Below are 27,881 nucleotides of genomic sequence, written 5' to 3'. Positions count from 1 at the left end.
TCAAAGCAGGGCGATGGGCTTGTTCCCTGGGCTGCCCAGGTACTGGGAGGACGAGGTTGTGGCCGACGCGGCCACGCTGTCTGGGGTCGAGTACGCAGCATACAGGCCCGTCACCTGCAGGTCTGGGAAGGACTGGTCGCTGCCGCCGGAGACGGGGGTCAGGCCCGAGACCCCCAGCTCACAGCCGAGGGGGGAGTCTCCGAAGGCCCCCAGCGTGTCCAGGCTGAAGCCCCCATCCTTCATCTCCTCCCAGAGGTTCCCTTTCAAAGACAAAAGCGGTTGGGTGAGCTGGCTTCGCGTCAAACAGACCCGAGTTCAAATCCTATGTTAAGGAAGGGCAAAGGCCGTGTCTGGGGTTCAAAGTCGGGTACCGCAGGGGAGCATGGAGACACCAAGTTTGTTCTAGCCGCCCCTTCCCTTCCCACTGGGCATCCCTGGGAACGTCACTTCTGTCTCGGAGCCTCAGGCTCCTTGGAATGAAATGGAGACAGTCGCCCCTGCCCCCCCACTCCTCCTCCCCTCGGGGGCTTAAACGGGGGGCTGTGTGGGAAGCACTTACCCTCACTAAGGGGTCCCACTGTGGCAAGGTCAGGGGACAGAACAGCACAACACAGTTTACAACACAGTTTGACTACATGATAATCTCGGGGGACAGGCAGGAGGCGGCGAGGTCCGGATACACCCAGTTCACAGCTGTACGTGACTCGCTCGCTTGCTAACTAACAAACTGCCAACCGGTCCGTTTCCCTCTCTAGACACCGAACTCCTTGAGGGCAGAGGAGTTCTCGGCCATTGGCTGGCACACGGTCGTGAACGGATGAGTCACAAGGGACCTCCCTCGTTCGTTCGGTCATCCGCTCAGCTCCTGTGTATCAGGGACGACTGTGTGGCAGGCAGTGGGGGCCAGAGTGTGACCCGGCATGAGGTTGGCACGTGCGAGTGGAAGCAGTTACTGAGGAAAAGTTGGGGGTCGGATGGACCTGGGTTGAAATCCCGGCTGGGCCACCGGCGAGCCAGGGGACCTCACTCCTCTGCCTCAGTTTCCTCACTGGCAGGATGGGGACGTGAAATGTCAGTGGCCCCCCAGGGCCGATGCAGAGTGACATGGGGGTGATGGCTATGACGCGTTTGGCACGAGGCCTGGTATACAGTAAGCGCTCACTAAATGCTGGCTGTACTTCACCGTCATTAGGCGGTTGGGGAGTGCTTGTTGAAGGAATGAGCGGAGGTGGAAATGCAGACAGACCTCCTCTCTCTTGCCCTCCCCCATCTTCCTGGCCCTCCGCCCCCCCCCCCCCCCCCTCCGGCCTCACCCTGCAGAGCGAAGTCCATGATGCTGGGGTCCAGGGCATCCACCTCAGGGTTCATGTCGGTGCTGATGTTGATGAAGTCCACGGGCGCCCTTCCCATGGCGGGGTGGGGGAGGGGGCTGGGGCTCAGTTCCGGCAGGGCGTGCAGCGGTGGGGTCTGGGCCGGGGCGGGAGAGTCTGGGGCGAGATGTGCCTGGGGCTGGACCTGGTGGTGCAGGGGGCCGGACTGCAGGGACAGGGTCATCAGTGGCTGGGGCGGAAGCTGGGAGACAGCCAGGCATCCATGGGCCATGGCCACCGTGGTGGCATGAGTCAGCACGGGGCCCTCGGGGTCTCCCAGTTTGCCAGGGCGTCTGCAGCTCTCCGGTCGGTCCGAGATCAGCTTGTCCAGCTCCTCTGCAGGCAAGTGGGAGAGGTCACTCAGCAGCCACCCTGCAGTTCCCAGGCCCCAGTGGTACACCATGCGCGTGACCGTTAGCTAACCTCTTGGACCCTCTGAACCTCAGTCTCTTCATCTAGGAGATGGCATCATACGCTCTGCACAGTGTTGTTGGGGAAACGTCATGAAATCACAGTGTAGGGTCTTTGAGGAATGAGAAGGGCCTAGGATTATAACATGAGCTCCTCTCATTGGGACAGTGCAGTAACCCTAGGACCTCGCCCGGAGCTCCTAACGCCCTGCAAGAGGAGGTCAGGCGGAGGTTACAAATTCACGACATGGGGACAAAATGCATCAGCATGCAAGGGGCCCTAGCCACTCCCTGCTGCTCAAGAGACATTAAGAAGTGTTGCTGTGAGTTAAAGCCGGATCCTCCTTGACGGCCTTGGATATGAACAAGACCATGACTGTGGAATTACTTTTGGTTGCTGGCTCGTGTCTCCTGGACTGTAACACCAGTTCGAGACTGGACCGCTAGGGTCCCGGGATCGATTTAGGTTACACTCACTTTAGAGGACGCTTCCAACCTGGGTCTTACTCTAAACGTGTCAGGGCTGGCCTCAGGTCTCAAGCCAGACCCCTGGGCTCTCTGAGCGGTGGGCATCACATGGTACTCATTCCACTGAGGGCCTCTGGACCCTGCTATGGTCCCCTTTTCCTCTCTTTATTGAATTATTCGTGTCTGAGTTATACTCCTGTCCTCCTTCATATGCAAACACCAGGCATGCCAATCCCCATGGAGTCAGGCCACATATTCCTAAGGCTGGGTGGGACTGGCCTTTCATTGCACATTTTCCCCTCCCCTTCACATCTCTTAATTAAAAAAAAAAAAAAAAAACATGCCATATTTTTTTCTCATAAGCAAAGAGGTTCACGAACAGGGTAGATTTGGAAAATACAGAAACGTGAAGAATATAAAAATTACCAGTGGTCTCTTCATTCACAGTAAAGAGTTTGGTATATTTCTTCTAGTCTCTGTGTGTGTGTGTGTGTGTCCACATAAGTACATATACGCACATATGAGTGGATATACACACATATATAAATGTATATGTTCATGTAACATCACATATGCATTTTAAAATATGATGAGGCCGTGTGCTATTGCTTCATAACCTGTCTTTTTTTCACCTGTTGTGTTGGAAGTATTTCTTTCCATTCCAAAAATATTTTTCTCTCTAGTCCTTGCATGGTATGACATTGTGTCTATTTAACTAATCCCCTCTTGTAGGATGTCTAGATTGCTTTCAATTTTTTACCGTTAGAAATAATTTTGTGATGAATCACGTTGTGTGTAAGCCTTTTGTTGACATCTTTGATCTCCTCAGCACACGTGGCCAGAAGTGATCGGATCAAGGGGGTGCCTGGGTGGCTGAGTCAGTTAAGCGATGCTTGGTTTCAGCTCAGGTCACGCTCTCACGGTTTGTGAGTTCGAGCCCCGAGTCGGGCTCCACACTGAGCGTGAAGCCTACTTGGGATTCTCTCTCTCTCTCTCTCTCTCTCTCTCTCTCTCTCCCCCTCCCCCACTCACTCTCCCTGTCTCTCTCTCTCAAAATAAATAAATAAACTTAAAAAAATAATAACTGCTGCAAACAATGAGGTACAGTTTGCAGGGTTTTGTTCTATTACTGTGTCCCGGAAAAGTTTCACTTAGGTTCCCATCAGTTAGACACGGAGGTGCCTGTTTCTCCACATCCTAGCCCACACTGGGTGTTATTACTTTCTTATTTTATCATTTTATGTTTTTTAATATGTAAAAAAGTCTTTTTAACGTTTATTTCTGAGCGAGAGAGACAGACACAGAGCGTGATGAGGGAGGGACAGAGAGAGAGGGAGACACAGAATCCGAAGCAGGCTCCAGGCTCTGAGCTGCCAGCCCAAGAGCCCGACCCGGGGCTTGAACCCGCGAACCACAAGATCATGCCCTGAGCCCAAGTCGGACGCTTAACCGACCGAGCCACCCAGGCGCCCCTATTATTTTATGGTTTTAAAACTCAGTGCCGATGTGGTAGGAGAAGTACGAAAGCGACGTCATCCCGTGGTTGACGTCATCCCGTGGTTGTCTCGTCTGGTGTTTCTCTGGGAGAAACTAGGGGTTGCTGAGGGGAGACTGAACAGCTTTTCCCAGGCCTGTGACCAGGGCTCTGAGCTGAGCAGCCACAGGGGAGGGGGGGAGGGAGGGGAGGCATAGTTCACAGGCGGGAAGTTCACCAGAGGCCCGTGTGCCACCCCCCCCCCCCATCGGGGCCGAGACTTGGTGCCGGCCAGGCAGGACGCAGGCAGAGCCGGGCCGGGCGGTGCGTGTGGGCCTCACCGGGGTTGGCCATGCTCCGGTGGATGGCGGCAAGGTCCTTCCTTTTCCACTTGTACATCTCCTCCTCCATCTTGTCGATGCGGGCCAGGTTCAGGGCCCACAGGCAGCCCTTCCTCGAGGAGCCACTCATCTTGTTCTCCACCTTCTCAAAGCACTTGTTCAGGGACAGGTTGTGCCGCACCGAGTTCTTCCAGCCGTCGGGAGCTGTCTGTGGGGAGAGACGGACGCGCAGGAGACCCCCTCAGAGACCTCCCTATGAGCTCTTCCTCTCCAGGGGCCTCTCAAAGGCGAGCCTAGAGGGGCAGGCGCGGCAGGGGCGGGGCAAAACAACACTCCGACACCCGCCTTGAGTTGGGAAGACGAGAGAGAGCGGTAGGGACTGGGGCAAACTGGAGGGCCCGTGCCCTGTTAAAGGGGCAGGTGCACTTTGGCTCCAGCCGACAGTTACTACTTGAGAACCCGCCCGGGGATGCCGAATTTTCCGTCCTTTCTCTCCCGCTCGGCGAGCAAGCAAGCCGATGCGAATACACGGATAACTGGCCGAGTGTATTCAATGCCAGACAGTTTTCAGCGCTCATACTTGATTGTGAGGTAAGCAGATACGACAGCGCACCTCATGGCCTCTTCCCCTCCCGCACACACTACCGTGTGCGGCATTTTCTGTGGAGGGCACGGTCCGAGTCGGGGACCTCACAGCTTGGTACCGACCCTCTGACCACCGGCGCCCGAGTTTGCTTGGATGCCAGCAAAACTAACGTTCCTAGTGGCCAACCACGTGCCAGGAGCTGCCAGGCCCTTTACACGCAGAGTCCTCGCCTACCTTGGCAGAGGGGTATTATCCTCCCCATCTTACGGATGAGAAAACCGAGGCTCGGCGAGGCAAAAGCTCTTGCCAAGCCTGTGTTCTGCATCAGTATGTTTTTGAAATTGTTCACTTTTTCAGAGGGAGGGGAAGAGAGCACGTGAGCCGGGAGAAGGAGGGAAGGGGGGAGAGAGAGAGAGAGAGAGAGAGAGAGAGAGAGAGAGAGAGAGGAGAGACCTAAGCAGGCTCCACGCTGAGCACAGAGCCCGACGTGGGGCTTGATCCCATGACCCTGGGATCATGACCTGAGTTGAAATCAAGACACTCAAGTGACTGAGCCACCCAGGTGCCCCTGCATCCGTATGTTGAACCGAGTCGGTGCTGAGTAACTAGCTTAGCCCCTCTTCCCGCCGCCCCCCTCCCCTGCTGCCGCGGGTGCCTTGTGAACTTGTTCCCTCGTTAGAGCCCAGCTCAGATGCCCCCTTTCCCTTCTGGATTTCTTTGCCCCTGACTGTGTGAACGGTGCCTGTGGACACAACCGGGGGCCTAAAAGGGCGACCCGGTGTGGCCCCGGGGCCAGGTCCTGGGTTCTGGCAGTACGAGAGGCCGGGGCGGCTCCAGCACCCCCAGGCCAGGCTGGGGCCCCTCACCTTGAAGTAGGGAAAGTGCTCCTTCATGAAGGTGTAGATCTCGCTCACAGGCAGGCTGCCTGTCTTACTGTTCTTCAAGGCCATGGCAATCAGACAGCTGGAGGCACAGGGTGGAGAAGGCGGGGGTGATGGTGGCTCGGGCTGACGGCCCCAGGTCTCCTCGGCCAGGAAGCCTGCCCTGCTTGACCCCAGTGGTACCAGGCCCTACACGCTCCAACGGCGTTAGCTCTGGCACCTTTCCACGGCCCTACGTTTTCCCCACCTCCCGCCCTTCTCCTTGACCCTGAGCTCGGACACTGGTACCAATCTGAGGAAGTGCTTTTCCTCTCTTTATTCCTTCTCCATAATTCATGCCTACGGGCCTTTAGACTTTAACCAGGCTTGCTTACCCCCCCCCCGCCCCAGCCGTATCCAAATCTCGTGAGGTACACAGTCCTCTTGTTTCGATGGCTTTTTACACCAGAGGAAACTGAGGCTCAGAGAGGCCAAGCCACTTCCCCAAGGCCACACAGTTTATGAGCGACAGTCGGGAGAGGGTGCTCAGCCCTGGGGGCTGACTGGACACACGACGGGCCTTCCTCGAGCAGGTCCCACCTGGGGGTTCCCCACTCCCCCCCAAACTCCCCCTTGCAAGTCTGAGCCATCGCACCACATCTAGCTGTCTGGGATAGCCTCGCCCCTCTCCTCCCCGAGCCCCCCGTGGCCCCAGCCCGTCCCGGACCTCACCTGTATGAGTAGATGGGCTTGGGGTAGTGCTTGGGGTGCAATTCCCGAGACGAATGCACAGCCATGCGGGGCTGGGGGTAGGGAGGCCGTGCTCCAAACGGGGAGCCATACAGGCCCATAGGGGGGCGCTTCTCACGGGCGTGGCAGGGAAGGGTGGCAGAGAGAAAAGGTGAGAGAGAGCATAAGCCACTCACAGGACGCCCCCCAGCCCCGACCCCGGGCTCCCTTTTCAGGAGATGCTGTTTGGCAAGATGTCAGGTCTATGGCCCCGGGAGATAATCCTGTCCCTGCCCCGCGCAGCAGTTTTAGGGGACTGAATGAAGGACTCCATGACACGCACACGGGGAATGTTATGCCCATGTTGCAGGGGAGTAAACTGAGGCTCAGAGAGCTCCCTGGCCAGCCCAAGGCAGGGGTGTGTGTCTCCGAGTCCAGGGGCCCCCGCCAGCCCCCGGTACCTGCTGGGTGCCTGGGGGCAGCGATAACTGCGTTTGGGAGGCGGGCGAGTACAGCTGTGGCTGGTTCTGCAGGCTGGAAGAGGGCTGGCCCCCCCCAGGGATCTGGTTCATCTGCAGAGGCCGCAAGAGGGGGGACAGAGGTCAGGGTGAGGGTGGGGCACCCCAGCCCCGGAGGACCCCCCGCTCTAGCTCCCCGACCCACGTGGTGGCGCTTACGTTGGCTCCGTGATTGGCTATGGGGCCCAGGCCTAGCATGCCTGGGGGGACCATGCCAGCCGGGCCGTGGAGCAGTGGACCTGGGGTGGCTCTCACATGCAGGCTGGCTGCCCTGGCCAAGGCACCTGCAAAAGGGAAGCACAGAGATGCTGCTGGGCCGGAGGAGTGGGTCAGAGCAGCTCAGTCCCCGGGCACCTCCAGAGAACGGAGCCGTCCCCCACCCAGGTGCACAGCAGGTGCTTGGCAAACCACTGCCCGGGAGCGTGGGAGTGACCAGTGGGCTCCTACCAGCTGTGTGACCTTGGGCCAGCCTCAGTGTCCCCATCTGTACAGCGGCACTACCGAGATTACCTACGTATGAAGTTGTCAGGAGGTTGTGCTCATTACATTGCTCGGCACATAAGCTCTCGATAAATACGAGCGGATAATTAACGATGATGACGTCATGAACATCTTGGCTCTCGTCCATCGTGAAGCTAAAGCATCAACTCATTATGTTCATCTCTCTCCTCAAAAACGTGCCTCCACCCCCCAGTCCTCTAGGCTTAGCTCTAAATGCCTCTGTGCCTCGTCTCCCCTTTGCTGACTCCTGCTCGTCCGCCAAGGATTAGCTCAGATTAGCATGGCTAATCTATCACAGATGCTCACTGTACCATTCTGACTTGGGGCTACGTTCCAGGTGAAACAAAGTTGACCTGCAAGATGATCCTGCCCGGGGGGCCTCCTCTTCCAGGAAGCTCTCCTCTGAGTCCTGGCCGCCACCCCCTGGGCTCATGCCCTTGTGCCTGTGATCTGTCCGCCTTGCCCTCTCTCTGACCAGGCCCTCAGCTCCTCCCTGACAACTAGGACCACATCTTATATGACCCAGTGCTCCAAACCCCTGGCACGGAGACAGGGACACAGGAGGCGTGCGGCAACACGGTGGAGAGGGGAGGGTTCCCGCTCGTGTGCCACACAGCCCCGACTGTGCGTGCAAGGAGCTTTCGGCGTCACGTGTCCGCGTCGCCCCGCGAGGGCAGTGCGGCTGTCCTTTTGTCGCAGAGGAGGACACAGGTCAGAGGGGGAGGGTGCTTGACCGAGGTCATACAGCTGGAAGTTCTCGATCGGGGCTTGGCCAACCACGGCCAGCCAGCCGAACCCAGCCTACAGCATGTTTTTGTAAACACAGTTTTACTGGCCCGCGACTACATCCCTTCGTTTACATATTGTCTAGGGCTGGGTTTGTGCCACAGTGACAAAGTTGAGCATCTCAACGGAGACCGTATGGCCCACAGAGTCGAAAATATTTACTCCTTGACCCTTTACGTTAAAAGTTTGCTGACCCCTGCTATACATGTTTTGGCCAAGAACAGTTTGTTCAACGAAAGAAATAATCCTAGACACGAATTTCTCAACTGTCGGTCCTTTTAACGTACTGTGATGATGGTTTTCCTTGATTGTTGGTCTCTAGTGCTTTCTGGGTCTCTAAATATTTAGTCCACTTGCTATGACTGTGACTGGCTGCCATTTATTGAGCACCTACTGTGTGCCAGGACCTTCGGCACTTTGCACGTATGACCTCTTTGGCGATCAGGTTCAGGAGGCTTTTGTAAACGGCCAGGGAGCAAATATTTGAGGCTTTGCCAGCCATATAGCTTCTGTCTTCTGTTTTGTTTGTTTTTGTTTTTTACCATCCTTGAGAAATGTAAAACCATTCTGAACACGAAGGCAATTAAAAAAAAAAAAAAAAAAAAGCAAACAGGCTGCAGGTTGCCGGCTGCATCTGGCCCGCGGGCCACAGTTTGCTAACTGCTTTAGACCTTCAAGACATATCAGGGTTGGGGTAGGGCTGTCTTTGTTCTTCACCGACACCTTAGCTCACACAGGGCCTGGTGCACAGTGGTGAGCAAATGAATGAACCACATCCCTCTGAGGAAGGCATGATTAGTCGCATTTTACAGATGGAGAAACAAAGGCCCAGACACGGAGAGAGATCTGGCCACAGACATACGGCGGCGGGTGGGTGGCAGCGCTGAGCGCCGCCCCTCCCCTGCACCACCCTCATGCCCCGCCCCCACCTCACCCCTGAGCCTACCTGGATGTGGGTGGGGTGCACTGGGGCCACCCAGGTCCACGCGGCCACTCGCCATCTGCTGCAGCCGCGGCACGTCCACAGCTGTGAGCCATGACAGCGACTGCAGGTCCCCGGGAAGGTCGTCCTCACCGGTGGTGGCGGCCAGGAGCCTGCAGGGAGGGGCAGGAGCTCGGGCGGGGCGGGGAGCTCAGGCCAGCTCTTGGGGGGGCCCCCCCCACCTCTGGAATCGCCCCCTTAGTCCCTCACCTCCCCCAGCTTCCCTAACCTGCCCGTCCCCGGGGCTGGACATGGGGACCCAGGATCCTCCCGCTTTGGCGGCCAGGACCACACATCCTCAAATCATTCATTCCTTCATTTACCCACTTAACACATCTCACGTTAGCCCCTCCCCCCAGAATGATAAACGCTCATGTTTGTTGAGCACTTACTCCGTGCCCGGCACCGTATCAAGCCCTTCGCAGGCAGAAACCCGTTTAAATCTCTGGGTCACCTCATGAGGTAGTATTATTATGATTCCCATTGTATGGGTGGGGAAACTGAGGCACAGGGCTCGGTGCTCAACAAGCACAGTCCTTTTCGATCCCGCTCGATCCCCACAGTAGCCCTGAGAGGTAGGATATGCCCACATCCCCCCCCTTTTACAGATGGGGAAACTGAGGCTCAGAGCCCCGAGTCACTGGCCCAAAGCCATGTGTAACAGGAAGCGGGGGGTCTGGAAACCAGGCAGCACAGCCTGAAGGCTGCGGAGCTCTTCACCGTGACCCCAGGAAGCCCCTGGAGCCTCCACTTGGGACGCAGGCCCACCACCCCTCAACAGATGTGCGAGCAAAACCATCAGTCTCTACGGGAAGGAAGAGGCTGCCCACTGAGGATGGCAGGCAGGTACCCCGATGTGGGGTAACCATGACCCCCAGCACCCACGACGTCATGCTTGCCACAAGGCTCCAAGATGCCCCACGGGAGCATCCCGTCCACGTCGTAACGTGGCTGCAAACTGCCCAGGGGCTTTCTGGTTTGCAGCCCAGAGGCCCGAGGTCCAAATTCCAAGCTCCACGTTTCAAGCAGGAGTGTGTCGGGGCTTCATGGAAAGGGGAAGAGAGAAAAAACAATGCAGCCTCTGGCTTTGTCCTGTCCTGCATGTGACAGGGGACCCACGGTGGACCTCGGCTTCTGTCACCTGCAGGCCACCGCAGCTAGCGTCCCCTCTCCTCTGCCTTGGTGTCTCAGCCTCTCTTCCCCCTCCTTCCCACCTCATCCGCTCTCTCTCTCTCTCTCCCCTTGTTTTAGGGCCACAATTAGCGTTGCCATGGCCACAACTGCTCGGTTGTCGCCGGGCCTCGGCCCTCAGCCCACCAAGCTGGCATCAGGTGACCGCCCGGCTACCCCAGCGATTGGCTGCCTTGTAGGAAAACAGGGCCTGGAAACGATTTGAAAACCCGGCCGGCCCTGTCAGCAGCAGCAGTTGGCCTGGCTTCTGTCCCCCCCGGCGGCCCATTGTGCGACAAACGACTGTTGCCCCCGTGGCACGTGGCCCCCATTGTCCCGGGGTCTCCCTGCAATTGTTTTTGTAGCCCCTTCCCACCCCCGGCTGCCACTCCTTCAGCCTGCTCGTAACTCATCTGGCGAGTGACAGCCGCGGCCCAGGCCTGGGCGATGCCATCTGTCCCCTCGGGCCCGTGGAGACCATGGGGTAAGGCCGAAGGGCAGGGCCCGCTGTTGGGGACGTCTGGCTGGTCCCCACCCACCCCTCTGCACCCCATGACTGGCCCACCTCCCAGAGGCTGGTGGTGTGAACCCTGCTCCTGCTCTGTTACCTGCTGTAGCTCCCTACTGCCCACGTGGCCCCGTCTGGCGCTGGGGCAGCAGGGAGGGATGGACAGAGGTGAGCCACTGCCGGCAGGTTTCTCAAGGTGGGGCCCTACCAGAGTCCCCGGGATGGTGGTGGGGGGCTTGCAAACGAACCGGCTTCTTGCGTGCCACCAGTGAGCAAAGTCTCTGGCAGCAGGTGACCCAGAGTGGTTAGTTCCCAGAGTGGTTAAGAGCCTGGGCTCTGGGTTCTAATCACCTGTGTGCCCAGGGCCACTGACTTAACCTCTCTGAGCCTCAGTTTCCATCTGTAAAATAGGGTTAACAACACTTCTCGTCTCATAGGGCGTCGTGAGGATTAAGTGTGTAAAGCCCTTGGAACGGTGTCTGACTTAGCTGTCATTATTAATACCAATATTAACGTCAAAAGTCACATTAGCTAGGTTCCCAGAGGACTAGAAGTACATCGAAGCTTTGGACTCTGGTCTCGCGGACCTGCCTCTGTTGCTGTTTCCACTAGCGGCTCCCATTTATTGAGCACTTCCTGTATGCCAGACCCTGGGCTCCACGCTATCCCCATTTTACAGAGAGAGAAACTGAGACCCTCAGCAGTCCCTTAACTGTCCTGAGCCTGTTTCCCCATAACGCGAGGATCCCGGAAGGGTATCGATGTAGCTGAGCCCATAGAGGGGCCGAGTAAATGGTGCTATTCTGGTTGTAATTTATGTGGTTTTCTTCCCTGCCATTTGGGTGTCCCACCTGGCTCCCCATTCCTTCGGCATCATCCCTACTGGGGCCACCCAGTGTCCGCTTTGCCCCCGGGACACCCAGGCACCGTCGCACCTCTGCGTCTTTGCATTATAGCCATTCCCCCCTGCCGGGAATGCCCCCTTTAGCTTTTCCTCCCCCCACCCGAACGGTGCCCATCCCTGCGGGCTCACTCCAAACTGCCTTCTGACGGCCAGAGTCCCTCCAGACATCATCTGACCCCACCCCTCATTTTACCCATGGGGACACTGAGGTTGGGAGAGGAGAAGCCGTTTTCTCCCGATTCGGAGTCCTGAAAAAGACCAGGGCTAGGGCTCCCGGCTCCCAGGGGGCAGGGGGGCGCTCATTCCAGCCCAGGAGTGTGGCTTCTCCTCCGGGAAGTCTTTGCCATCCAGACCCCAAGCTCGGGGACCCCTCCGCCTCCTGACGGCTCCCTACGCCTTGCCAGGGCCTGTGAGTCTGTACAGCCATCTCTCCACCCCTGCCCTGCCTGCTGGACCACCGAGGGCTGGCCCTGAGCCCTGTATCACCCGGTGTCCCTGCACAAAGCGGTGCTACTTCAGTGCCTGCTTGGCTGGTCGAAGTAAGCTGACCCCAGGTCACCGACACAAAGAATGGTGTGACAATGGCCGCGGTGTCCGGAACTTTTGGTGCTCACTGAGCCATCCTCCGCCTCCCTGAGCCCTTGCAACCCCTCCAGGACAGGGACGGGGAGTAGGCGGCCCCACTTTACAGATGGAGAAGCTGAGGCCAGACCAGGACTCGAACCCAGGTCTGTCTGCGCCAGTCTGAGGCTGTTTTTGTGGTACAACGGGCCGAGAATTAGATGTGACCTGGGGGTGATGCACCCCGCCCCCACGATCCTGGGGCTTTCAAGTGGGGGCTGTGTACACAGCATTGCCCAGGAGTTGGTTGAAATGCAGGGTTCGAGACCTAGCCCGGAGCCTGGGGTCCCCCCCTCCTTGAGCTGTGGTGCCCAGGAGACTGTATTTTAGCACCTCCCAGAAAAGCTCTGGGGGAAGGACAGCCCCAAGGTGGTGAAACAGGGTCTTGGGCACAGTGTAAGCTTGGACTAGATGAATCCCTGTGACTTCTGGCCCCTGGGCCTCTGTTTTCTCCTCTGGAAAATGGGAGAATAACAGTCCATATCTCCCTGGGTTGTGTTGAGGATCACACTAGCCAGTGCATATTCAGCTTCCGACACAGGCCTGGTCCCCATTCTCCCTTCGTGGGGGGTTGCTGCTCATCCCGGGGGTCGGTGGCCAGGCCCTGCTCCCCCTGCTGGGTCTCTCTCTTGCCCAGGCCAAAATGTCTGTGTCAGTGTGCCTGGCACCGGCCCAGCTGGTCTCCTGCAGCGGATGTGGATGCCCAGAGGCTCTGTGCCGGGGATCCGCTGGCCCCGAAGCCTGGCTCGCTTTCTGCTGTCTCATCAGCCGGCATTCGGGCCCCTCTTCGCTGTGGATCACGGGAAGAGTGCGGTGCTCTAGGGCCTAACTGGGGAGTGTCTCGTCCCCACTGCCCAGCCTGGGTCCTCAACCATCTCTGTCCCCTTCTCCTCCACCCTTCCTCTGCTCCCTGCCCAGAGGCCCATCGGCCCAGCCCTCTCTCCACGGTGGCTTAGTGAAGCGTCCCTATGACCTGTCCCTCGTCGATGCGTAGAGTTCCATGCGAGGACCCGGGCTGAGTCCACTGCTGGGTTAGGTGGCCCCCGGAGAACCTGATGCTGCAGCAGGGAACCTTGAACCCCCTGAGGGAGCAGCTGTACCCCAGAGCCCAGTATGGGGCCAGGCACATAGTATGTGCTAAGTCCTCACAGATTGGACAAATGAGCAAACAGACCCAGCTTTCCAGATGCCCCACTCCCTGCTGTCCAAAGGGCCGGGAGGGGATAAAAGGCCCAGCTTAACTTTATTTAATTTTATAAAAGCCTGTGGACACAGCTTGGGGTGGGTGAGTCCCCACTGTGTGCCCAAGCCGGTCAGGCAGGTATTGTTATCATTACCACCTTCCCATTTACCAGATGGGGACACGGAGGCCAGGGAGAAACAGGCCTGTCTAGGGTCCCCCAGCAAGAGACTGGGCTGGTTACAGTCCCACTGTCCTTTCTCCCTGCCCTACAAGGAACGGTTGAAGAAATGGGCTCTGTGGATCCTAGAAAATTCTAGCACTGTGCTATCCAATAGGAAGCCGCACGTGGCTATTTATTTAAAAAAAATTTGTTTTGGGGCGCCTGGGTGGCGCAGTCGGTTAAGCGTCCGACTTAGCCAGGTCACGATCTCGCGGTCCGTGAGTTCGAGCCCCGCGTCAGGCTCTGGGCTGATGGCTCAGAGCCTGGAGCCTGCTTCCGATTCTGTGTCTCCCTCTCTCTCCACCCCTCCCCCATTCATGCTCTGTCTCTCTCTGTCCCAAAAATAAATAAACGTTGAAAAAAATTAAAAAAAAAAAATTTGTTTTAACATTTATTTATTTTTGAGAGACAAGAGTGAGACAAAGTGAGAGTGGGGGAGGGGCGGAGACAGAGGGAGACACAGGACAGGAAGCGGGCTCCAGGCTCCGAGCTGTCAGCCCAGAGCCCGACGTGGGGCTCGAACCCACAGGCTGTGAGATCACGACCTGAGCAGAAGTCGGACGCTCAACCGACTGAGCCCCCCAGGCGCCCTGCGCACGTGGCTATTTAAATTTAAATTCATTAAAATTAAAATTATGGATCCAGTTTCTTTATCACACCAGCCACATTTCAAGTGCTCAATGGCCACACATGGCCAGTGCCCGCCGTACTGGACAGCACAAAATTGGAACGTTTCTATCACCACAGAAAGTTCTACCAGGTGGTGGTGGTCTGGAACGGTCTTTTCACAGAAAGTTCTACCAGGTGATGGTGGTCTGGAACAGTCTTTTCGATCATTATGGAAAAATCTCTGGTGTGTCTATATTGCCTTAAAATTGGAAATTTGATTTGGGTTTGGAAATTTCAGGAGCTGATTGCAATGGAATTTGGAGTTTTAGTATGTCCCATTACAAAAAACTCCCCACTTCACCTCCCACCAGCGAGGAAGTGACAGGGAACGGCTCTGTAAAAATGGGAGCCTTGTACTAAGGTGGCTCACAAAGTAGTAAGCTCCCCGTCCTGGGAGCATTCAAGCAGGGGTCAAGGGATGATGGGGGTCAGGCTCCTATTGGATGGATGAGCCCAAGCAGCCTCCAAGTTCCCTTTGATGCAAAGAAGCTATGACTCATGGGAACAGTCTGCAGGTAAAACACTCTGGTCACGTTTCCACAGTTCTATCATCTGGGGCAAGTGAGTCTCCCTCTCCGGGCCTCAGTTTCCCCAGCCACAAAGCAACGGCGGCAGAGTAGAGGTTCCCTTAGAGTCCTACGTGCGCTTGCGCTCTAGGAAGGCAAACTAGACTGTGGTTAGGAGCAGGCATGAACCCCAACACGGGTGGACCAGGGCCTAAAGATTCCTGCCTGTGTGACGGTCACCTGCTCTGGGGCTCAGTGTATAAACCGGGAATAATAATGGCATCTACTCTAAAGTGATGGTCAAGAATATGATGGGGCACCTGGGTGACTCTGCCGGTTAAGTGTCTGGCTTTGGCTCAGGTCACGATCTCGCGGTTTGTGGGTTCGAGCCCCGCGTCGGGCTCTGTGGGGACAGCTCAGAGCCTGGAGCCTGCAGCCTGCTTGGGATTCTGTGTCTCCCTCTCTCTCTGCCCCTCCCTGCTCGTGCTCTGTCTTGATCTCTCAAAAATAAATAAACATTAAAAAAAAAAAAAAAAAGAAGGAAAGAAAGACCTGCCTGGCACCCCAGAGTCCCCTTCTGAATTCAGTAGCTCACCATCAGCTCTCCACCCCACACGGGGACACATCCGTCTTTTCCTTACTAACACACACACCTTGTGGGTGTCATCACCCCTGTTCACAGATGGGAGAGGTGAGGGCGAGCCAGGAGAATTTATCTCAGCAGCTTCTGGCCAATGGCCTCAGGTACCCGCCCCAGCACCTTTCCCCGGGGCCTCTATTTACCCATCTGGAACACAATGGGGTTGAGCCCTTTCCATCTTGGTGGGGCTGCCCCTGGGACACACGCAGCCTGCCAGGCCACTCGGGGTGGGGGGACCGCAGAGGTGGGCGGCCCACCTCTGCCAGGAAGTGGGAGGATGCTGAAGGGGGCGGAGCCTGGTGAGGAGCAAGGTGGTACCCTGGGGAAACCGACCTCAGAATACTCGGTCGTCAGTGGAATAATCCGACCAACATTTTCCAAGTGCCTACTACGTGCTTATCATTTTACCTGCCTCATCTGTGTGCCCTGGTGAGTTTGCTCATCACAATTCCCGAGTCCTCTGCAATGACACATTCCGGGCCCCGCCCAGCTAGGGAACCCGAGTCAGGCCTGTCCCCCGCGACCCCCCATTGCTTTCTCTCGGGCATTTCCAGGTAGTGATTCCAAGTGTCGGCTCTACGGTCAGCCAGGCCTGGGTTTGAATCCCACCCGGCCCCTTTATAGCTGTGAGACTGGTCTGCGGTAGTCTGCCTCTCTGGGCCTCAGTTGGCTCCTCTATACGGCTTAGTGCCTGTACCCACCTCGCAGGGTGTTTGTTGTAAGGACTGAGGCGGCCATGAGGGTGGGGCGCCCAGTCCACCCACGTGCATGGCATGGTGCGGTTCGCGTGATTACGAACATCTTCTAAAGAGCGTGCAGCCAACACTCAGTAAACATAGGTATTTCCTCAACTCCTACTTGCCAGGCTGTGGGGCAAGCACAGAACTGCCCCTCTGCCCGAGGAGAGAACTTTCTAGTTGACTTAGGAACGCACAGAATGGAGGAGCGGTCCCATGGTGTGCCTACCTCCCCGCCAGCCCTCTCCGGTCTGTACCTCCCTCGGTGCTCGACAGCCTGTGGGATGAAGGCTCCTTAGCAAACCCATTTCGCAGATGGGATAGCTGAGGCTCAGAGAGGGGAAGCGATAGCCCTCGGCCTCACAGCGTGTACGCAAAGGAGCTGGGGCTTGAACCACCACCCCGCAGCCTCTTTACTTGGTCTCTGTGCCAGTTTGGCTGAAATACATCAAGCTGTGGGCGGGAAGGGTAAATCATCGTCATCATTTTTAGAAGGATCTGCTGGGTGCCTCCATAGTGACAGGGTCCCTGGTCAGGGGACCCTGTGATGGCCCTGGGCAAAGCGACACACAGCAATGGAGTCCCTGGCTGCCATCCTAAGTGACCAGGGGACCAACCTGATGACAGGAATTAACAGTGTCCTTAATTAATCAGCCATGTTGCTGGAGGGACAGAAGATGAGCCAGGAGGGCAAGGCACTGCAGGGGGTGAGCCCAGGGACACCTGGATTCCAGTCCTGGCTCTACTCCTAATAGAGGTCCTTGTGCAGGTGACTCGGTGCCTTTGAGTCTCTGTTAGCTCATGTGCAGAACAGAGGTGTTCTTGGTTCAGGGTAAACCACAGGAAGTGTGTGGAACAGTGTGTGGCTTGACTGCTAGACAACTATTTGTGGAGTAGATGGATTTAACACCCAGCAGTCAGAGTGACCTTTTGGAAGGGACATCAGAACCTGGCACTGTCCTTAAAACCCATTAGGGGAGTAAGGCTTCAGCTCCCCACCATGATCTGGCCCTGGCTACCTCCCACCCCTCCCCTCATGCCTTCCTCTCCTCCGCTCTAGCGAACCTGTCGAACTTTGAGTTCCTCAAGCATTTTAAGTTCTCTTTGCACCTGCTGTTCCCTCCGGCTGGAATGCTGTTCCATGCACTCATTCATGGCTGGCTCTTTCTCATGCTTCTGGTCTCAGCCTAAATCTTCCCTCCTCTGAGAGATTCTCCCTGGCTACCCACACCCCTAGTGGTCCTTCCTGTGTGTGTCTGCAGAACATTTAGCATTTTTTAAGGAGGTATTCACTTTATACGTTTCCAGTCATTCCACTCTAGGAGGGCCAGGGCTGGGAGACCCTCTATTTTGTTCAGCCACTGGCACAGGGCCTGGCACCCTGTGGACATTTATTACATCCTTGCTGGAGTAGGAAAGGGTAGAAGGGTACCCCAGCCCAGCCCAGGTAGAAGGAATCCACTTGTGGCCGAAATCCCACTCCAAGCCCTTTGTAGCTATGTGACCTTGGGCAAATCACTTTACCTGCCCTGTGCCTCAATTTTCCCGTCTATAAAATGGAATCATCATCATAACCTCCCCCCCACACAGAGGGCAGCTGTGAGGATAAGATCAGATGATGTGTACGATGGGGCCCGGCACCCAACAGATGCTTAGACCCCGTTCCTTCTTTCTTCCCCATTGCGTTCTCTCCTCTTGCCTTTTGCATGGTCACTAGGAGGAGACCCCACAGCACGTATTGCCTCTGGGGAGTCAGATCACCATCCCCGCGGAGCAGAGGCGCATCCAGCCCCGGGACGTCACTTCCTCTCTGATTACAAGGAGGTTTTTACCTGCCTTCTGGAGATGTGGTTTAGTAGGCAGCTCTTAACATTACCACAAACTGTTCCTGTTTCCAATCCAACCCTTTACACAAAACGGATTAAGCATTTCACGGCGGTATTTATTTAGCTAACACATCTTTTGTAACATCTTTTGTAACCGTTCACAGGAAAAAGAAAATCAAATGCAGTTGAGCAAGCTAGGGGATTCCCAACTGGGCCAAGAGTGAGCGTAATAGGACATGATTTGATTAGGAAGCTGGAAAAGGGAATCTCTCCTTGCTAGAACTTGGCTGGAACTTGGCAGGGGTGGGGTGGGGGGCGTGTGTGTGTATGTCTTTGTGCGCGTGCACACGCGTTTCTAGGGGTGAACCCAGGAAGGCTGGACCCCAGAAAGGCTACCTCTCTTTCCCTTGCCTGTTAGGTAGCTGGAGGAGTTGTTCTGGCCACCTCGAGGGAGGAAGGGTGTGAGGATGTTGGGAGCGTCACCGCCCCTGACAGATGGAGCCCCCAGCCTCCCCCCTGCAAGGAGGTTACAACTGATGGGTGGAGCCACACTGATATGGGAGTTAAACCATCCCCACACGCAGCTCAGCGGGGGGCTTAAGAGGAAAGGCAGGTGGCCTCTGTCCACCCTGGTCCACACTGCGGGACTCTGTCGTCACTTAAGCACAAAGCCTCTCTACATTTCCATGGACATACTGTTTCTCAAGTGATAGTTACCCATCCATCCATCTACCTGATGAATATTTATGATCGATCGTGTGCCCAGCACTGTGATCCACAGATGAAAACACCACTGTCCAAGGAAAGGAAGGGCTTTGCCCATTTCTTAGAGGAGGAACTGAGAGTCTGGCATCAGAATCTGTAAGGAGAGCCACAGAGCCGCATGGCTGTGGAAGGTAAACGTCCAAGGAGCCAGAAGTCAGCCTTCTTCCTCTGGGCCTCAGTTTCCCGATCTGTAAAAGGAGGTTGTTGGACCTGACCTCTAGAATAAGTTCCAAACGTGGGGACAGGTAGTTGAAATCTGCTGCCCTGGGGGCGCCTGGGTGGCTGCCAGTTAAGCATCTGGCTCTTGATTTCAGCCCAGATCATGGTCTCATAGTCCGTGAGTTCGAGCCCCGCAGCAGGCCCCCGCTGACAGTGCAGAACCTGCTTGGGATTCTCTTTCCCTCTGTCTCTCTCCCTGCCCGCACCTACATGCATTCTCTCTCTCTCTCTCTCTCTCTCTCTCTCTCTCTCTCAAAATAAATAAACTTCAACAACAACAAAACAACGCTGTTCTGCCCCTTCCTGAACGTATGCCTCTGGACAAGATGCTGGGCCTCAGTCTCCTTGTCTGTAAACTGGGATCATGCCAGCACCTATTCCATGGTTGTTACCATGGAGATAAAATGGGGTCGGTGCACTTGCTAAGGAGCTCCGCAGCTTTCTGGCACACAGTAGGTGCTTAGTAACTCGAATTATCCCGCAGAACCTCGAAGGGAGCACTTCCCTCCCAGCTTTGAACCAAAGGGAAACCGGCTAACCCATGTCGAACCCACGTGGGACGTGAGCTGTTGGTGCTGTCCACGGGGTCACGGCTGCCCCTGGCCCTGGCCCCCAGGCCCCAGCGTCTCAGGCGGGGAAGGCTGCTGCCATTTGCTGTCTAGGCCCGGCCACGGACTCTCCCCCGACCGCTCCTTGGGGACAGGACGGCCTCCAGCTGCTGTCCCCTGCCCCCGCTCCCTCCCTCTCTGCACACAGCCATTGAAAGTTAACGGCCAAGGCGGCCCTTGGGGATGGAGGGCTGCGTGGAGGGCTGCCTGGGGGCTGGAACCAGGCTTGACCAGCAGCCTGAGTGGTCCTTGGAGCCATTCCCTGGAGAAGGGAGAGGGGGAATGAGAAGCCCATAAACTTCTCCAAGGCTATTATTCAGGGAGAAAAATGGGAGTGGTTGGAAGGGGCCAGGGAGTCTACTCCGCGATCATAAAACCTCCCCTCCCTGAGAAAGCACTCTATCCCAGGCCTGGCCCAACACCTTTTCTAGACAGAAAGTGCCGGATACTCCCAATGACCTGTGAATTGGGCTCTCCCTTTGCTCCGTTCCACAGATGAAGAAACTGAGGCACAGAGACGGACAGTGACTTGTCTGGGGGTCACACAGTGGCGAGGTGGCAAAGCAACTTATTGTGTTCCAGCACTTGAGGGGCACGGGGTGGGGCGGGAGGGTAGTGGTCGTGGCGCCCTCTGGGTGGGACAGCCTCAGGTTCGAGTGGTACTTTGGCCACGACTAGCTGTGTCATCATGCAAAGCCATTTAATCAGATTGAGCCTTGGTTTCCTTATCTGCCAGATGGGCACAGGAGTGCCACATTCACAGGATGGCTTCGGCACAGGGAAGGCAGGTAGTAAAGGGTTAAGAAACCATCAGCTGCTATTATTATTATTATCATTATTATTATTATTATTGCTGTTGTCACCATTATTATTTTTCTGCCCTCAGGGACATGGTAGCTGTTTAACACAAGAAAGCCCCAAACCCATGCAAATATAAGGCAGGACACTCAGGCCACTCATCCTGTGCTGAGGCAAGACTGTTTCTCTTAGCTCCACTGCCTCGCCCCTGCCAGCTGGTCAGGGAACTGGGTAGGCATTGACACCCCCCCTCCACACACACACACACACACACACACACACCAGTAAGCTTACTGCCTGCTCTGCCCTATTTCTGGAGAGGGACAGCTTGCTCAGTACCCCAGACAGTTTGGGAGCTGGGCTGGCCAAGACCCCAAGGCTTGGAGCTGGTGGGAGCCCCGACTGGGGAGTACTGGAAATCTGGGTTCAGGGAACCCCCTCATCCACCCTGTTCCTCCAGGGCCCCCACACGAAGGCCCTCCAGAGACCCCAACTGTTGCAGAAACTTAACACTTGTTAATGGAACTAAGTAGTAAGAACCGGCAAATGCTGGTTCTGTGTCTCTTGCTCCATAAAATATATTCAGTCCTTTTAGCAGCGACTGCGCCCTGATCGTGCTCATGGGAAAGATTAGGAGACTCAAGCAAATCACGTGACATGTCCAAAGCTGGACTTTGAACTTGGCACATCTGACTCCAGAGCAGCTGCTCTGAACACCTGATTCCTGGGGCACCTGGGTGGCTCAGTCGGTTAAGCGCCTGACTTCAGCTCAGGTCATGATCTCGCAGTTCGTGAGTTCGAGCCCCGCGTTGGGCTCTGTGCTGACAGCTCAGAGCCTGGAGCCTGCTTCGGATTCTGGGTCTCCCTCTTTCTCTCTGCTACTCCCCTGCTCGTGCTCTGTCTCTGTCTCTCTCTCTCAAAATTAAACAAACATTAAAAAAAAAAGTTTAAACACCTGATTCCCTAACTCTGATGCTTTTATGGGGTGCTTTAGGCAACAGTAAGAATCAATGGTTCTGAGCTTTTCCAGCTGGTCCAGGGGAAGGACCTGTTTTCCCACGGGCTTCCGGCGGGGGGGGGACAGAGGGAGATTCACCCCGATACACTGAGTGCCTGCTGGGTGACAGACACTTCCATAGATATTACATTTAAAACCCGTAGCTTTTATTATCCCTGCTACAGACACAGACAAATGAAGGTGTAGAAATGAAATCGCCCAGAATCATACAATTGGCAAGTGGCAGAGTCAGAAATTGTTGCTTCATCTTCATAATAACTCCATGCAGTGGGTACTATTTCTAGCCCCATTTTATGAACGAGGAAACTGAGGCTCAGGAATCAACCGGGATTATAGAGGATTTCAGGGCCCAAGCTCCTAACACCCTTATGCTGCCCCCACTACACCTGCCATTATTTAAACCCTTTCAGGGCTGGAAGGAAGCCCAGCGGTCCTTGGTGGTGGGTTCTTGATTAAAGATTTCACTTAATGTCTCCAAGCCTCAGTTTCCTCATCTGTGCAATGGGGGCTCATCACAGCAACTTCCCAAGCTGGGCACACAGTAGGTGCTCTCAGATTGCCTCATGCCTAGCATACATGTGGAGTCCCAGATCTGCACACAGCAAGATCTCAGCAAACATCTCTTTGCATTTGCGTCTTCGTTCGGATCTCAGAAGGCAGCCTCCAGGCCCACAGCCCTTAGGAAGCAAACCTCGCTCTAATTGGGGGCTGTCGTCTGCCCCAGAAGGCATTGCTGGTGAGTTGTAGTGGCCCCAGGAGGCCAGACAGCCCCTGGGTAAACAGGTCTGATCCGAGGTGACAGCCTGCTCTTCCCAGGCCAGCCCCGGTCCTGTCCCCACTCCATAATCTGGGCTGTGCCCCCTCAACCCATGGACACGATGCCTGCCTTGACAGGTGGGGCACTGGGAACCAAGTCAGGCCTCCTGGCCTCAGGCGAGAGAGGCTGGGAGGGAACTCCAGCTCATTCCTTTTTTCTCCTCCTCCCTCCCTTGGCTGTGTGACCTTCTTGGCCCCTTCTCCCTTCTTGGCCTCAGTTTCCCCAACCGTAAAAGAAAGGGGCTGGACTAGTCGAACCCCGAGAGGCTGTTCTAGCTCTGAGGCTTGAAGAGAAAAAAACGGGCAAAGGACTCTGAGGAGCTCCCCCGACCCGTGTATATCTCGCTTCATCCTGTCTCAAGAAACAACTTATTTTGGCCTCAGCTCCATCAAATTTATTCTTCAAATACACTCAAGAGCGTCATTTAACTGATAAGGAAATGAGGTCCAGAGGTCCAGAGAGGTCAAGGGCCTTGCTGAAAGTCACACAGTCAGGCTAGGAATTCAGGAGTTCCCGCTCCCAACTTCTGCAGCATCCAAGGAGCGTGGCCGCCAATTCCTCCCCCACACCCCAAAGCTTTGGGGGGACATTTCCTGGAGCCAATCTTAGGACACTGTAAGGGAAGCAGTAACTGCCACTGTCATCTTAACATTCACCAGGATGCCCAGTCTGTCACCCAGGAGGGGACCTCTCTTGGAGGAGACAAAAGACTGGCCTTTGAGTGGTCCCCGTTGCCCCAGGCCACAAGCCCAGACACCCTCAGAGAGGCCAACTTTGAAATTGAGATCTTCCGGCTGTCTTGCAAAACCGCAAAATTTAAGGTAACAATAGTTCTTGCGCAGACACAATAAGCAGCACATAAACGCGTTAAACAATTAAAAAAAATGGTTTGTTTTTGCTGAAGCCCTCACCTGTACTCCTGTGGAGAGGGGTGATGACTTTGCCCTGAGTTTTGCAGAATTCCTGACATCATAGATGAGATGTCACTTTCTATCATCTCCTTGGGGAAAAGACAAGCAGAAAACAAAGCTCCCATCAGTGATGGTGTGGACAGGGCAGAACCCCAGTTTTCCCACAGTTCAGAAGGATGAAGCTCAACCAACCAGCAGAACACTTGAAAGAAAGAAAGAAAGAAAGAAAAAGAGAGAAAGAAAGAAAGAATAAAGTACTAGAAGATTTCTGGGCATCATAGGTCACTTTCCCAGGGCAGTTCTACAGAGTTTCAGAAGCAAATGAAGAGAATGGAATGAAATTCCAGGTTCTTTCGAATTGATGGGGGAAGGGCAGAGGAAGGCTCTAGAATCCAAATGTCAAGTCGTGGAAAATGTGGACTTGCAAAATAGGAATCAGAAAAACCTGAATCCCTTCCAAGCCTCTTTTCAACCGCAGCTCAGTTACTTTATTGTTCAGTTATTTATTTATTTATTTTTTTTAAACAAAAAAGGTAAATAAAAAAGGACAGCTTGACGTGTCATGTATGTTTCTCTGGGAGGGCCAAATTCCCACTTGCAAAGGGGAATAATCCCTGCAGGGCTCCCGCCCTGGAAATGCCTTCAGAAATGCCACATGCCCTGGCTGGAAAACCAATCCAACCTCCCACCCCACCCCACCCCCCACCACATCCACACACAGTCTTTAAAAAAAAAAAAAAATCAAGAAACAAAAACACAAAATTTGCCGAAGTTTCCCAAACTTCAACCTTGAAACAAACACAGAAACCCACCCAAGAATCTCAGTTCCGCCCCAAAAGTCATTCAGGGATTCCCGGGAAGGAGAAAAGGGGAGAAGAGAGAGGTAGCCCCCACGGCCCCTGCGCCCGGGGCTCCACCCTGGAAATGCAATGCAAGGCAGCAAAGCCGACCCCGCAAGGCGGTACCTGGAGCCGATCCTCGTCTGGCCGCCGCTGCAGGCGCTCTTGGGGCGGGCGGGGGTTCCGGAGGGGGGCTCCCTCGCGCTCGCCCCTCGCGTTCAGCAATTTGGCCGCCGTCGCGGCTCGAACCGTTTTTAAATTTCCCTCTCTGGAGCTGTCCAGCTCAGAGCATGCGCAGTAGCCGTGCAGGGGGCTTTTTCCCCAAGGGTCAGTTACAGGGCAGGGTCAAGGGGACTGCAGCGAGTGTTTCCCAGCAGCCGCCAGCCTTGCACGCCCCGGGGCTCTAGGTGGGGTGGGGTGGGGCGGGGCGCACCCCTCTTCAAACTTTGCCAGCAGTGGCCGCAACTGCATGCCGGCGAGCATGCGTTGAGGAGCAGTGGGAGGGCGATTTAGACCAAAAGAATTAAGTTGCAAAAGGATGCCGGGTGCATTAAAACTTGCAACCCGTCACTTCCCCGGGGGGGAGAAGGCGGTGGGTGGGAGGAGAGCTCGGCGGCAAACTCCCCTTTCCCCCTAAGCCGGGACGGGCCTTGAGGCCGCCCGGCGAGGTGGGGGGGCCCAGGTAGACGCCGATTCCGGCTACCTGTCCCTTTAAGAAAGTTGCGCCCGCGGGCTGGCGCGCGGCGGGCGGGCGGGGGCTGCGCGGCCGGGAGCGCTCGCGCCGGGCGCCTCCACCTGCCGAGGCCTCGAGGGGGGGGGGCGGGCCGAGCGCGGCGGCCCGGCGCTGGGGGGCGGCCCGGGTCTGCGCGCCGCACTCCCCCCGCCCCCGGATCCCGCGTGGAGAGTGAGTCCGCCCGGAGCGCGCGCGCGTGCGCGCGCGGCTGGGCTCGGCGGCCGAGGCGCTCGGGGTCCGGGGCCGCGAGCCGAGCCCGCCGAGCCGTTGGGGGCCGGGTCCCGCCGGTGCGCCCGCGCTCCCGCCTTCCCCGCCGCCCGGCCCGCGCCGCCTGCTGCCCCGCCCCGCCCGGCGCCCGCCGCGGGAAAGGTGGCGCGGACCGCGGGCGGCGGCGGGCGGCGCGGGCGCGGACAAAGGTCCCCGCGGCCCCCCTTAGGGGGCTGGAGTCAGTGTGATCCCCCGAGAAAGTCTGCCTTTCCGGCGCCCTCGCTCCTGAGCCTCCGTTGGAATCATTTGCCAGAGTAATGACCACACTAATCGTCACGGCCACCCTTGGCTTCATTTCCTTATGTATTTCTACCTCCTCGTTTATTCTTCACGCCGGCCCCTTAGACGCGATGGTCCCCTTTTCGCCTCTGGCGAACCTGACGCTCTGAGCGGTCACGAGGGGGCCGAAGGAGCACGGCCAGTAAGTGGCAGAGTCCGGATTGGAACCCAGAGCGGAGAGATGCCGCGGCCCCTGCACCTGCGGGTGGACATTGGGCTCGAGGCTGCGCCACTCTGGCCGAGCCAGGCCGGGCGCCCAGCGCTTCTTGAATTTTCTGTGGCTGCCCTCGCGTTCTGCATCCCCGTAGCAGGCAAGGGAGCCGCGTCTCCACGCCTGTGGTTGGGAAGCGTGTCCTAGCCCGTGCTTAAGTCCCGCAAGGAGCCGGGGCTCCCTAAGGCTGGGTGTACCTGGATTTCATTGCTCATTCAGGTGGGCTGTGACCTTGGCGCTGGTCCATGTCCTCCTGAATGGTTTTCCTTTAACACCTGGGCGCCCTTAGTCCTTTCTTCTCTGCCAAGAGTAAATAGATCACTTGCCTTCTCTAGTGGGGGAATGTAGTTTACGGGTGTTAGTTAAGGTCATGGTCATGAAACTCTGTTTTCATTTCTCTCCGACCTACCTCTATTGAAAGTTTGCATTTTGCCTGTTTATAAAAGTCGTTAACACGGCTTTAAGTGTCCCTTGGTGACCTATAATTAGAGACCAATAATTAATTCCAAGGTTAAGTGGTAAGCATTCAAAGTATTTGAGTTTATTTCTGTTAATCCTTAATGGAGTTGTGTGTAAACAGAGGTGACTTCACAATCTCCTGTTGAGGTAACAGCCCTTTTCGCTAAGGTACAATTTTTTTTATCTCCACAGCAGTTTGGAAAGAAAGTCTCTCTTCTGAAAGTTGATGGATTCAGTAAAGCTTTTTAAATAAAATGCATCCAGTTTGTGAGTTCTGCAGACTCGTGCACTATGGAAAAGCCAAGCAGGGACCCTTCCTTAAAAGACAAAAAAAAAAAAAAAAAAAAAAAAAAAAAGGAAAAAAGGATGTTCTGGAAAGTCCTCAAAACCTCCCCTTTTCCTTGAGAAAACTTGGCTTTGAAAACTTGGCTTCCCTGCATGGGTTTTTGGCTGGGAACTATGGCCATTTTACTAAAGAATTGACATTTTAAGTTCTCAGCTTCAGGAATGATTGGTGAAAATATTGCCACTCAAACTTCTACTGTTGAGGGTATTCAGAAAACCCAGGTAACTTAGCAGAAACCCTTCTTTTGTCACATGCGTCTATTTTTCCCTTTTACGAATATTTCTCAAGCCTGTTGAAGTGTAAGAGTCACCTGGGGTGAAATTAAAACCACAAAAGGAAAGAGCTGGGGAATCCTTGTTTCACAAATGTCCCACGTGATTCTCAGGTAAAGTGTGGACACCTGTAGTAGGTGATCATGAAGTTCACCTGTGTCCATGGCTCTGCGGCTCCTTATCATTTGCTTCTGTATGGGGAGGGTCTTAGATCCATCCTGACTTTGCAAAGGTACGAGCTTTCCTGCTAGCAAGATTTCTAAAAGGCTCAGCAGACACTCTGTTCACCAGACCTCTGATTTTTATAGAAAATCTGCAGAAAGGAATGAAAGCAACAGGTATGTGGATTTTCTGCTTACGCTCTGGATTGACGTAGTGGAAAATGCTCTAATCTGGGCCTGAGTTTGATACGTGTTGGTGGTTGAGCAGTAGTTATTTGTCTGGTCTCTTCGGAGCTAGGGTGCCTATGGCTGTGGGCAAAATATTTGTTTATGATGTTAACGATGAGCTTAAAACCCAACTCCTTCATGCGTGGGAAGACCAGTTCCTTGTGTGCAATGTGTAAGTATAGCGTTCGTATTGAAGGATTACAATATATTCACTTAGCAAGTTAAAGCAGCTTTTTTTTTTTTTTTTAGCTCAAGTAGCCCGATTTTTATCACACGCTCTGACCGTTTCTTCTTTAATTCCAAAGTTTTTGACTTTTATTTTGCTTAACTGTTCTGAGTTTCCCATGGTAAAGAGGGAAAGGGAGTGTGGTCAGAATTACATGACTTGTAGCAATGAATAGTTCTCTGTCTTCCGCTCTGACCTCTGGCTGGTACAGTGAACCGCAGGGCACATCTACGAAGCAGAAATCTCAAGGTGGTGTTTTTTTTTCCTCCCTCATAAATGACTATACTACAGTAAACCCTCAAAGCCACAGCCTCCTGGGCTGTCTCTGGCGCATAGTAGGCACTCTGGAGATTTACAGGCTTTTAAAAAGCTTTTTTTCTTGTGTCCCATTGCTAAAAACTAGTTAGGTGGCATTTTCTTCTCAGAAAGTTCTGGACAGAAAGCTTACCCGGTCTTTACTCCCCAAGACTCATGGCTCTCTTAAAAGTACCTTCTGATTCTGATTTCTTAAGAGGTAGGTTCACTAGCATTGGGAAGCCACTGTTGAATGTGTGAACACAGCTTTCGAAGACGAGAGCAGAGTTTGTTGTTTTTCTGTGGGAGACCATGAAAGTCCACTGGTCATTGATCTCCTTTGCTCCTCTTAGCATGACTGATACGTGTATTATGGTTCTCTTTGGGAACGCGTTTGTAGAGGAACTGCCGCTTATAATTG

The 27,881-nt window shown here is 55.2% G+C and overlaps 1 protein-coding gene across 1 annotated transcript; it reads right to left on the bottom strand.

Moving 5' to 3' along the window:
• Window positions 1-23,231, bottom strand: FOXN4 (forkhead box N4). Its single transcript, XM_030335685.1, has 9 exons — window positions 23,146-23,231; window positions 8,990-9,138; window positions 6,916-7,040; window positions 6,700-6,810; window positions 6,242-6,369; window positions 5,516-5,612; window positions 4,064-4,271; window positions 1,314-1,706; window positions 1-260 (listed from the first exon to the last, which is right to left on the bottom strand). The coding sequence occupies exons 1-9, from the start codon at window positions 23,229-23,231 to the stop codon at window positions 1-3; spliced, it is 1,557 nt and encodes a 518-aa protein (XP_030191545.1).
• Window positions 23,232-27,881: the final 4,650 nt, after the last annotated feature.

Source organism: Lynx canadensis, chromosome D3, assembly GCF_007474595.2.
Source record: "Lynx canadensis isolate LIC74 chromosome D3, mLynCan4.pri.v2, whole genome shotgun sequence".
Lineage (NCBI taxonomy): Eukaryota > Metazoa > Chordata > Mammalia > Carnivora > Felidae > Lynx > Lynx canadensis.
The sequence above is the reverse complement of the archived record's forward strand: the minus strand, read 5'-3'. Positions and strand labels throughout refer to the sequence as shown.